At 33.3% G+C, this 12,405-nt stretch overlaps 2 protein-coding genes across 2 annotated transcripts; one reads left to right on the forward strand and one right to left on the reverse strand.

Moving 5' to 3' along the window:
- Positions 1-1,372: 1,372 nt before the first annotated feature.
- On the forward strand, positions 1,373-4,939 carry LOC129311208 (pentatricopeptide repeat-containing protein At4g19220, mitochondrial). Its single transcript, XM_054953333.1, has one exon. The coding sequence runs from the start codon at positions 1,902-1,904 to the stop codon at positions 4,560-4,562; it is 2,661 nt and encodes an 886-aa protein (XP_054809308.1). The 5' UTR covers positions 1,373-1,901; the 3' UTR covers positions 4,563-4,939.
- A 581-nt stretch (positions 4,940-5,520) lies between these two features.
- Positions 5,521-7,759, reverse strand: LOC129311209 (glycine-rich protein A3-like). The gene is made up of 3 exons (XM_054953334.1): positions 7,599-7,759; positions 6,595-6,893; positions 5,521-6,022 (listed from the first exon to the last, which is right to left on the reverse strand). The coding sequence occupies exons 2-3, from the start codon at positions 6,866-6,868 to the stop codon at positions 5,781-5,783; spliced, it is 516 nt and encodes a 171-aa protein (XP_054809309.1). The 5' UTR covers positions 6,869-6,893; positions 7,599-7,759; the 3' UTR covers positions 5,521-5,780.
- Between the last annotated feature and the right edge of the window lie 4,646 nt (positions 7,760-12,405).

The following is a 12,405-nucleotide window of genomic DNA, read 5'->3' on the forward strand; positions in this document are numbered from 1 at the left end:
CTTGTATTAGAAATATGAAACTTTTAAAACCAAAGAAAAAAAAGTAATCACATGATAAAATTTAAGTGTTTTTATAGATATAGTTAATGTTATAAGATTAAACTAAGCAAACAATCTTAATATTTATTATATTTTGCATTATAATTGATTTAGTATATTTGTCAATGACATATTGTTATATATAAATGATAAATTTATTGTAAATTTTTAAATTTTTAATGATAAATTTTTTATATATTAATGATAAATTTTTTGTATATAAATGTGAATATATTATATTCTCAAATTTTTAAAAATTTAGTTCATAAAAAAAGAAGAAAACCTAGGATCGATTGAATTTCAAGTGTTCAATTTCACCAATAAAATATGAAAACTTATTTTCCATTTAAAATTGTATAGAAAAGACTATTTATTTCAAAGGAGTGAACAGAAAATTCTAAAAAAAAGAAAATGACTTGTGTCTTTTTTATCAAAGAAAAATGAAGTACGTTATAAAAAATTAATTAATTAGTTGAATATTCAGGAGCTACAAATTAATTAATTTGAAGAGTTATTTTAAATTATTCAATTTATTAGATCTTGAATTTTTATGACCAAAGGAGTTCCTTTGATTTTGATAGAACACTTTAGGATTCAAAATTCATCCTTTTTTGACTCCGATTTTTTATAACCTCAAGTACTAAGTACCAATTTTAATTCCTAATTATTTGTATTTTAAACATTGTATCTCATTCAAATTTCATACTTCACTTTTAATATATGTTTATCCTATCACTAATTGAAGAATGAGAATATTAAAAAAAAAAGAAAAAATTTTTGATTGGATTAGAAGTTTATTTTAATCCATTTTTGAATTTGGTATGGATAAAAGATCTTTCTATATTATATTATTCAATTCTTGATGATGAATCAATTTGATAGTTTAGATATTGTTATTCATAATATTAATCCAATTCAATATCAGCGAGATATAATTTATATTAATGAATTTACCGATAAAAAATTTATCATCTCTATGAAATTAAATCCTGAGTTATTGTGAATTAAAAATAAATCTAATGATGAGATTATGGAAGTAAATATTCTTGCATTTATTACTACTGCATTGTTCATTCTAGTTTCTATTGCCTTCTTACTTATAATTTACATAAAAACGATAAGTCAAAGTGATTAATTTGACTTAAACTTGATTTTTAGTCTTTATTAATGCAATGATGGGAATAAGAATTTTTTTGACCAATAGTTCAATTCGTCCTGAAATTTAAATAATTATATTAGATTATTTAATCTTTATGTTTAATTTATCAATAGCAAGATCCCACGCAGGGGTCCATTTTTATTCAAAGTTAGCAAGAATTTGGTTTCTCTCCATTATTTCCTATAATAAATGATTAAAATTAAATTAGGAGGAGGAATGAATCCAATCGAGGGGACAAAAGGAAAGACTGGTTTGTGCGACACGGATCCTCCTCCCTAAGGGATAATGCCATTTTTAGGTTTCCTTCTGACGATAAAAGTTCGTCTCGCATCTCCATTCTTACGAAGAAGCTCTGCGAACTGAATTACTTCGACGGTGTTTTCACGTTGGAGGTTTGGAACCATTTCAACTTCTCAGTCTCTACTGCTTTCAATGCATATTCATGAGAATCGGAAGGTCTTCAAAATTTATGTTTTGCAATGGAAGACACAATTCGACGTGGATAGCTATGACATGAAGCAAAAATGAGAGCAGGGCAGTTCAGCAATTCGTGCTAAAATCACCATCAAGTCATTTCCTTGTACGCATTACAAGGTTGAAATCACAAAATCTAGCCTTGCTTCCATCAGGAAGATTTACATCGCCACATCCTTTTTCTCTCCAAAACAACCAAAATGGAAACTTTAAGGTCGTTCAGAAACATATGGGTGGTGTTCCGCCATGTGCTCTTTCGTCGTTACGCCCTTCCCGTCATTTTTCGAGTGCCATTCAACCGTTTGATGAAATGCTAGAGAGAGTAATAAATGATCTCATTAAGTCGTCTGGCAAATGGCCCAAGCCTGTGACAGCTTCTGCTGCTCATTGTGTGGCCTTAAAGACGGGTGCTCTAGCTCACCTGACCACTATGACAACTCTACTTACTATTTATTCTAAGGCTGGAGATTTCAGCTCTTCAAGGGATTTGTTTGATGGAATTCACTGCAGAGATGTGATTGCTTGGAATGCTATTATTGCCGCATCTGTTGAAAACAAACTCTACAAGACAGCGATGGACTTTTTTGGAAACATGATTAAAGACCAAAGTGGGTTTGATTCCACTACTTTATTGCTTCTGGTATCTGCTTCATCATACATGAATAATCTTGAGCAAGGACGGGCAGTTCACTGTTTGAGTATAAAAGCTGGGATGCTTGTGGATACAAGTTTAAGTAATGTTCTTACTAATATGTACGCAAAATGTGGCGTTTTAAAATCCTCTGAGTATCTTTTTTCAGAAATAACGTATAAAGATGTAGTATCTTGGAATTCAATGATTAGAGGAAGTCTTCGTGATGGTGATCCAAAGAAATCTCTATATTACTTCAGGGATATGGTTTTCTCCGGAGAAGAAGCGGACACCATCAGTTTGTCTTGCACTATATCAGCGTCTTCTGCTTTAGGAGAGCTGGATTTTGGTCAGTCAATTCACGGGCTTGGACTCAAGCTAGGATACCTGGATAGCTTGCATGCTTCGGTCCCCAATTCTCTCCTTTCATTATATATACAATGTGGAGATATTGAAGCGGCAGAAATTGTATTTAGAGAAATGGCATGCAAAGATATTGTTTCGTGGAATGCAATGATGGAAGGACATGCCTCAAATGGAGGTGTTAATGAAGTGTTCGATCTTCTGCTTGAAATGCAAGCTAATGGATCAGTTCGACCTGATGCAGTAACATTGACTACCATTCTAAAAGTTTGTGGGATAGTGATGCTCTCCAGACAAGGAAGAACTGTCCATGGATTTGCACTACGAAGACAGATGATATCTGACCTCGCTCTGCTAAACAGCTTGATAGACATGTATTCAAAATGCAAACTTGTAGAGAAAGCTGAGCTCTTGTTTAATTCTGCCGGAGAGAGAGACTTGGTTTCTTGGAATGCAATGATATCTGGGTATTCCCTTAATGGTTATTCTCAAGAAGCCCAAAGTTTGTTCAGGGAGCTCCTCCATTGCTTCCCCAACTGCAGTTTATCAACTGTTTTTGCTGTTCTTTCATCTTGTAATTCCACTAATAGTTTATACTTTGGAAACTCTGTTCACTGCTGGCAGTTAAAATCAGGGTTTTTAAACCACATTCTTTTAATTAACTCCCTCATGCACATGTACATCAATTGTGGAGACCTGACAGCCGCTTTCTTAATTTTTCAAGAGAATTCAGTTTTGGCAGTTACAGCTTCATGGAACACTTTAATTGTGGGATGTGTGAAGCGCAACCACTATCAACAGGCTCTTGAAACTTTTAGTTTAATGAGACAAAAAGCCTTTGTCAACTATGATTCTATAACCTTCGTGAATGTCTTGTCAGCCTGTGCAAATCTTGAGCTACTCAAGAAAGGAAGGTGTCTGCACGGGCTTGTCCTTAAATCTCCCTTGGGATCAGATGCCCGGGTTCAGAATTCATTAATTACCATGTATGGAAGATGCAGGGACATCAAAAGTGCCAGATCAGTGTTTGAATCTTGTTATTTTCCCAACCTATGTTCGTGGAATTGCATGATCTCAGCACTATCACATAACAAAGAAAGTAGAGATGCATTGGAACTATTTCATCATCTTCCGTTTCAACCTAATGAGATGACTGTTGTTAGTGTTCTCACAGCTTGTACTCAAATGGGAGTATTAAGACATGGCAAACAAGTTCATGCCCGCATAATCAGGTCTGGTTTTCAGGATAACTCGTTCATATCTGCAGCTCTTGTTGATATGTATAGCAATGGAGGTAGATTGGACCTTGCTCTTCAAGTATTTACACATGCAGAGGAGAAGTCTGAAGCAGCTTGGAATTCAATGATTTCTGCATATGGGTATCATGGAAATGGTGAGAAAGCAATCAATCTGTTTCATGAAATGTGCGAGTCCAGTATTACGGTGACCAAAAGTACTTTTATTAGCCTTTTATCAGCTTGCAGCCATTCAAGACTCGTGAATGAAGGTCTTGGGTACTACAACTGTATGTTGGAGAAATATGAAGTACAGCCTGAGACTGAGCATCAAGTTTATGTAGTTGACATGCTAGGTCGATCTGGTAGGCTTGATGAGGCTTATGAGTTCATTAAAAAATTACCCTCCAATTCAAGTGCAGGTTTGTGGGGAACCCTCTTAAGTGCTTGCAACTATCATGGAGAACTCAAGTTGGGGAGGAAAGTTTCCGAAATTCTGTTTGAAATGGATCCTCAAAATATTGGATATTACATTTCATTGTCAAATATGTATGTTGCTGCAGGAAGCTGGAAGGATGCTACAGAATTGAGGCAAACTATTCAAGACCAAGGATTAAGAAAGACCGTGGCTTATAGTCTTATCGATGTTGGCTTGGGATAATTATTGACTATATTGATCACGGCTCTATATTGCAAGGTTGATGTTCATTATTCTTTACAAGCCCTCTTATGCTGCTAGATGGTATCGGCCTTTCTGCGACAGGTAGGCATCAGCATAAATATGTTATATGAGATCTTGATTAGTCATTTTCGTTTGTTGTGTGAAAAGTAAGATCACACACATTGTATATTGCCCCCTTTCAAGTTGACACATTAAGAGGTTTTAGAGTATCCAAATATTGATTCGGTTGCAATGCAAAGACGAAGATAATTTTTTGCTGCTCAAACTGTTGGACCCTATACAAAACGAAGAAAAGGGATACTTCGATGAATCTATCTCGCAGAAACACTTTCCCTTGAAAGGTTTAAATTATGGTTTCTACTTACTGATTAATGTTTTTGTTTAGGTTGACGCTTGTCGGCCTTTAAATCTATGCTGAATTACGTTAATAGATAATAACTTGACTGTATAACATTCTAAAATCTAATTAAACCTAAATTTCCTTCCATGATTTTCATATTTACTACTACCTCCGTACGCTCTTGATCCTGTTCCCTCACATCTAAGTTAAGTACTCCCCAATATTATATCACCATACCCTATTATCACGTAGTTATAAAATTGAAATAAAACAGAAATGCCTGATAGTTTAATTTAATACTTAAAGATATGTATCAAGTTAAATAAAATAAATAAGATTAAGTTTATATAAAAATATATATAAACCCGCATGAGTGTGAATGATTTAATTTAATATAGATATCAAATGTTCTGTGAAAGTTTTGAGTTTTTATTTTATTTTTATTTTTTTTGGTAATAACAAAGACGCGCAGCTTGTGGTTTGTAATAAACATTCTTCTTTACTTTTCGAGGCTAAAGATGGGCTGAAAACACCAACTTCAACAAATGAATATCAGAAATCACAATCCCTTGCTGTTCTGATAAATAACAAAGCAAAAAAAAAAAAAAAGCCTTGGCTTTAGTATGTTTTTCGCTGCAGAAAAGAATCCAGACTTACAAATCTATGATTCATGCTGTTCAGATTCCAGAATCTAGGCTAGAACACATGGGTCATATATTTATATATAGCCAAGGCTATCAAATCCCAAAAAAGCAAAAAAGGGGGGGCCGAGCCAAGAAATAGGCCGACTTAAAAGTATGGCTTATTTATAAAATCGAAGGCAGTAGTACTGGAGAAAATGTCTGAGAGACATGAGATCACTTCCACTTCTTGAACCCAAATCCACCATGCTTGCCGTGTTTCCCATGTTTTCCAAACTTTCCATGCTTGAACTTGCCATGGTGCTTGAATTTACCATGACCCATGTGACCCATGTGACCCATGTGACCACCATGTGCAAGGTGACCGCCATGTGAAATATGGTGAGCACCGTATGCAGCACCTGCAAGTGCAGCACCCCCAGCAAGCATAGCTCCCATGCCATGACCATGACTATGACCTGATGATGTTGCAAAACATTTAGCTGATTCCAACAATATATGGGCAGAAAGTAGAGATTTGGGGGCGAAAAAACATTTCAGTCACATAAATTAGCACAAGCAAGATGAAAATAAAGCGGAGAATGTTTCATCTGATATAATTGTTGAGAATGCTAACTATTGAGGACCAACATGTCACGAGACATTCACAAGTCACAATTACCACAGATTAAAGGCAGTCAGCATTAGCATATACAACATAAGAATTAATCTTTAAGCAAAGCACAAATAGAACGTTTGTGTCAGAATTCAGTGCATAAAATCAGGGATCATGTCATTAAGAAACCGTGTGGCCTTACTAGTTTCAATATACTTTGCAGTATAAATCGTACAAGCTCAAGTGCCTATTGCGTGAAAAGAAACCATCATCTCAATTAAGTTCAGCTAACTAATGCTTCTTATAGACTTGTAGTATAGGCAGCTTCACAACTTTACTAGTTTTACAGCCATAAGAGAAACTTAATTGCCGAATCATTGAAATAATCAGTAGATTAAAGATTTGATACTGAAAACTTTTACAAAGACATCATACCTGGTGCAGATGGACCAGGATAACCAGCCGGAGGATACCCAGCTGGTGGGTAACCTTGCTGAGATGGATACCCCGCTGGGGGATAACCTTGCTGAGGTGGATACCCCGCTGGGGGATAACCTTGCTGAGGTGGATACCCATGTGGAGGGTATGCTCCTGGTTGTGGAGGGTAGGCTCCAGGAGGATACCCATGTGTACCATGAGCAGCTGCATGAGCTAGGTGTGAAAAAATTCCTTTGTCAGATTCATCATGCTTGTCCTTTCCACCTCCCATCTATCAGGCAAAAAGCCGATGATTCCTGATTAAAAAGAACATATAACCACATGAGATAATGTCTTGAATTTAGATCCATAACACGAGGCATCGTATACATGGAGAAAAGGAATCGTATTTATGCGTACAAGAGAGGGGTAGAGACGGAAATAAACACGGAATAAGAATTCAACAATCCAAGTCATATTACGCTAAAGATGCTAAATTGCTATTTCCACGTCAGAGGAAAGCGGAAAAAACCAAGTAATCAATGAAAAATGGTCTCAAAACAATGAATTCTTCGTCGTTGTGGTCAGGGTAATCGACGATCGGATGTGAAAAAACATTATCGCAGTTAAGACAATTGTGATCTAACAGATAAAAACATTCTGATCTGAGGTCAAAACATCTCAACATCACTGAATATGCCCATCTTAAGGGATATAGATCCTAAAGACATTGACCTAGCAATCATGGATCAGCACAAGAATTCAAACAAAAGTAATCCCGCAAAGAACAGGATTTCTATATCAGAAAATTCTCATTCGCAATTCAGAAATCCACAAAATGGATTTCAGAGGACAATCAGCAGTAAAAACTTTAGCTTTTGCAAGAACATGCACAGCATTCAATCAAACCAGAAAGCAACTGAATTCGGAGCAATCATGAAGGAAAAAGTCGAAGAAATCATTTGGATGTAAAAGGCACACGGGGGAAAACATGAAGGATAAAACAGAGAGAAGGAACTCACGGATTCTACGGTAGACACGATAAGAAATTCACAAAATTGCAGCACCGAAGTGAGGAGAGAAATTTAGTAAGGGAAGGCCTGTGGTGTGGGGGGATATATATTCCAATCCAGATCGGGCTGAGCGCTAAGATATGGCAAAACGCGTCGAACGTTAAGGACGCGTCAAATTGAGACTTATCCTTTATGATATTTACAGGAGAACGGCGGAGAAATGCCTCTTGAAAATGATAATTTGATAATTGTAGAATACCTTTAAGTTGTAAGGCACCTAATTATTATTAAAAATTTTAATGAAATAATAAAAATAATTTTTAATCTAAAAAAGTACAGAAAAAATGAGGAAAGAAACTTATGAATAGCTAAATTACTTTAATCATTTACTAAACTCAACCTGTGAATTTTAAAATTAAAATTGTGAATGAAATTTTTTTTTTGTTATACTTTGCTAATGTAAAAAAATGGTCAAAAAAAAGTTACAAATGCCTAAATCATTTTAATTATTTATTGAATCAAAATTGTGAATTTCAAAATTAAAATTGTGAATAAACAAACCTTGTTATATTTGTTTATTGAAGAAAAATGGTAAAAATAAGTTGTGAATGTTTAAATTACTTTAATCATTTATTAAATTAAAGTTGTAAATTTCAGAATTAAAATCATAAAAAAACTTTATTATACTTTTTTAAATTAAAGTGTATTTTTTGTTATTTCATAAAATTTTTTAACAACCATTAGCCCTTCAGACTTAGAATACATTGTTATATTAAAATATATTGTCATATTTTATGAGATTAAATTATTATTTTCTTGTTCAAATGAATTTGTTTGACAAATAAATAACTGATTGTGCAGATATAATTCATATTATATTATCAAACCAAAAAATAGTTCAATCTTAATTATATTTTACATTATAGCTGATTTATTATATTTATTAATAATATATCATTATATATTAATAATAAATTTTTTATAAATTTTAAAATTTTTATATATCAATAACAAATTTTTTTATATTAATGTGAATCGATCATATTTTTAAATTTTTAAAAATTTGATCAAGTACAAGTTTTTTTGGGCTGCGCCAATTTATCCAAATTATAATCTCAGTGTTATTGTGAAATCGAGGAGGCTAACTTACGCGCTAAGTCTTTTCCGTTTCTTTTTTCTTTTTTTTTTCTATTTTGAAAAAAGTGACTTTGATTGGTAAAAAAAAAAGTGATTATTAATATAGTATTAATATTATGTGGGAAACGTGTTCGTGGGAAGAGACGGAATTGGGTTTCGCGTCTCATCTAAAAAAATAAATGGGACTGATTTTTTATAAGGCAATTTAAAATAAAATTTATAATCTAATTTTTTTAAAATAAAAATATAATTTTTAAAACATCCTTTATTTAATATAATTTTAAATATACAATCATTTTAATTTTTTCTACTTAAAAAGTATTGTTGAAAAAGCATATTATTAATGAAATATTATTTTTATCAAATTGTTTTATATTTTGAGATAATTATATTTTTTCAAAGTTGTCCCATGGTAATTTGGGACTCAGGGAGTATAAATCTCACGTATCACATGAGTTTGAAAATGAGCTGTATTTTAAATAATTTATAAATAACGAGTTTTTGTATTAATGTTATGTTACATATAGCTGTCGAAATATTTTATTTTACATCATTGTAATTAAAGAAGGGTTATTTTGAATGATAATTTAAATTAAGAAAATATAAACTCTTGCATCTCATTTCCATAATTTTCAAATTTAAATAGTTTCTAGACGAAACGAAAATTTACAGAATCATACAGTCTCATGATAAAAATCGTATTTCACATGCGATGAATTCGTAATCTCTCTAAGTTGGCGAGCTTTCTCTTTGCGGTTCATGCGGATTTTGAAACTAGTTTTCTTCGTTTTCAGATTCTAGTAGAAGTTTCTGGCTGTAACTTGCTTTCTAAAGCTTCATTTCGTTGGTTCTTGTTTCGCATGTTTATATATATATATATATATATATATATGAGGAGTAGGTATGCATTAAATTTGGATAATGTTCTGCAAATGAATGGAGTCCTCGCGACTTATGTCCTCGATTGTACGAGTTTGTTACAGATGTAACAGTATTGGAAATGTTACTTATTGAAAACTTCAGAGAGTATGGAATTAATATTCCAGTTTTCACTTTTACGAAATATTCCAGTTTTATGCTGTGCATTCAGGCCAAAGAATGAATATTGACCGGGAAGCTGCTCTGCATCTTGGACGTCAAGAACCAGACCAACTCTGGTGATCTTCTCCTTCCGCCATCGCCGGAACCACCCTGAACCTCGTCAAAATCGCACCCACTACCCTCTTCATCTGCAAGTACGTCACCTCCTTCCCCAAGCAGATCCTCGATCGGTCCCGCCTGAAATACCGGATGCCTATGCTCATCTCTCCCCACGTACCTCCACTTCGTTGAATCCCCAGTTAGCTTCCATCCCTCCCTAACCATCTTGCCGGGTTGTGTACTCCGCCCAATCGCTCCCCTACAGCTTCTCCATCCTTCCCATGGCATGCACGTACGACATATTTCACTCTCATTCCCTTCTTCACGGCGGTACCTTCTGGCAAAACGTCGCCATTGCTTCTTTTGTGCCCATTGGCACTGGTGGAAGATGCAATAAGGAGCTTTGTTGCGTGGCCTGGTTACTATAACAGTAGCAATACCAAAGTTGGCAAAGGATCCATTGCCGCAAAAAAAAAAAAAAGTATGGTATAAATAATTATTTATAATTTTATAATATAATTACACATATCTAACCTTTCTGTTATATAGCCAAGGGAGAAGAGCAACCTGAAAGGCAAGACATCGAGCTATACTAAAGAGTCAGCTACAATTTTGCAACATCTAATATCATGTCTATTGTAACTCAAATACTGTGTTTTTCTTAAGAGTTATGTGATAGAGGCGAGGATGGCTCGTTAAGTGGTGGTTGAGGGTGTCATTAGTTTTGATGATGAGCTATACAATAGACGGGCTCATTTGAATTCGTCTAGAATAAAATTTTAAATGAAATCTTCAAGCAATTAACCCAAAAAAAATCCTCAAGCATGAAAATGGCCAGCATTAGTCTAATAAGCTTTTACTTGAAGTAATTTTTCAATAATGCTCAATTAATTACTTCAATTATGTGTGTGTGTGCAGGCGTAAACGCATATCAACTAGCTTATTTTTTCACTCAAGTCACCTTTATATCTCATTCATGGTTTTTGGTGGCCTCTCATCAAGGTTCAAATTGGCTAATCTCCACAATGTCTCTGCCCATAATGAAATTACTAAGGAAGCTTTTAAAAATCAAGTAAGGCAACTTTTGGATCAATTTAAGGATAGGAGAGTATACAATGATACTTCTAGTTGCTTTCGGTGCAAGTAAACATTTTTTATATTTACTTATTTGATAACAATTGTTATTTCTTGTTAAGGGGCACTATGTGTTTATTGTGGTTAGTCATATTGTTTCAAAAATTTAGCATCTTGATCCTCTTAATGAGAACTAAACAACCAGCTAGATATGATAAAACTTTTTTAATAAATAAGTTAAATTTTTATCAACTGTTATTTTTCTTGTTATTTTAATTTTCCTACATAGACACACATAGAATTGTTGACATTTATCTTTTACCTTCTTTTTAGAGCCGTTGTATTATATCGCATTATGACTAACAAGGCTTTGTCCCCTAACTTGAGGACATAACATTCTTGTGAGAAATGGGTCACATTTAAGGTATTTACCTAATTGGTCAAGTTTTTAATCAAGAAACCATGGCTTGTTATACCATTTTATTGATATATGATTTTTTTTACAATGTCTACTTCATCCAAAGCAGAGAAATTATTGTAGTTATTGCCTAATGAGATTCATAAAAGACATCATCACTCATGCCCCTACCACATTACCTAACAAGAATGTGGTAACCATTAACTTTTGCTAGATAGCTATTAACTTGAATTTGTTATAAGTCTTTGCATACAGTACTTCAAGAATGTCTACTATGTTCAGTATGCAATTGTATATATAGAAATCTTTGAAGAGGTAGCTCAAGTTGTCTTCAACATGTGGATAGTGATAGTGGTTAGGTCCAATAATTAGTTTTGGTGTACACAATCTTTTTTTTAGCCAATTTTTATGTATTAGGCCATTACTTTTGGAATTTTAGTTTACAAATTAGCTAAAATTATAGATTTTTATGATTTCAGGTTTAGGGTATATGAATGATATATGAATTTTAATATATTTGAATAGTAATTTTGATATAAATAATGATTGATTTGTTTCTGATTGCTGGGTGGTTGATACATATACATACATATATATATATATATATATAGTTGATTTCTTTGTATTTGTAGGGGTTACCTGAAAAGCAACCCTCATTATTTTTAAAAAATGCTATAAATACTTGATTATTATTTTAAAATAACCTTTAAGTAAACAAATACTTGACGATTATTATAAAATAGCCGCCAATTATTGTAAAATACTTGAAAATTATTTCATAATAACCATCAAGTGTTTTTGGCAAATTTCCCTAGGCTTGGACAAGTTTTTTATCATAAATATTTAACGGTTATTATAAAATAACTATCAAGTATTAAGTATAGTCTTCCAAAAATCTCCAAAAGCTAAACTTGAAAGACTATACTTGATGGTTATTATCAAATAACCATCAAGTATAATCTCCAATATTTAATAACCGTCGAGTATAATTCTTAATACTTGATGGCTTTTAACCGTCAAGTAAACGGGCCTCTAATATATGGTGCC

The sequence above is a fragment of the Prosopis cineraria genome, unplaced genomic scaffold (assembly GCF_029017545.1).
Source record: "Prosopis cineraria cultivar Desert tree isolate PC_DT_omini unplaced genomic scaffold, ASM2901754v1 PC5, whole genome shotgun sequence".
NCBI classification, from domain to species: domain Eukaryota; kingdom Viridiplantae; phylum Streptophyta; class Magnoliopsida; order Fabales; family Fabaceae; genus Prosopis; species Prosopis cineraria.

What these genes read in the sequence shown, in the direction of transcription:
- LOC129311209 (XM_054953334.1), bottom strand. Translation starts at nt 6,868, where the DNA reads ATGGGAGGTGGAAAGGACAAGCATGATGAATCTGACAAAGGAATTTTT. An exon ending in TCCTGGTCCATCTGCACCAG is followed by an intron (nt 6,023 to 6,594) that starts GTATGATGTCTT and finishes CAACATCATCAG; the next exon opens with GTCATAGTCATGGTCATGGC.
- LOC129311208 (XM_054953333.1), top strand. Translation starts at nt 1,902, where the DNA reads ATGGGTGGTGTTCCGCCATGTGCTCTTTCGTCGTTACGCCCTTCCCGT.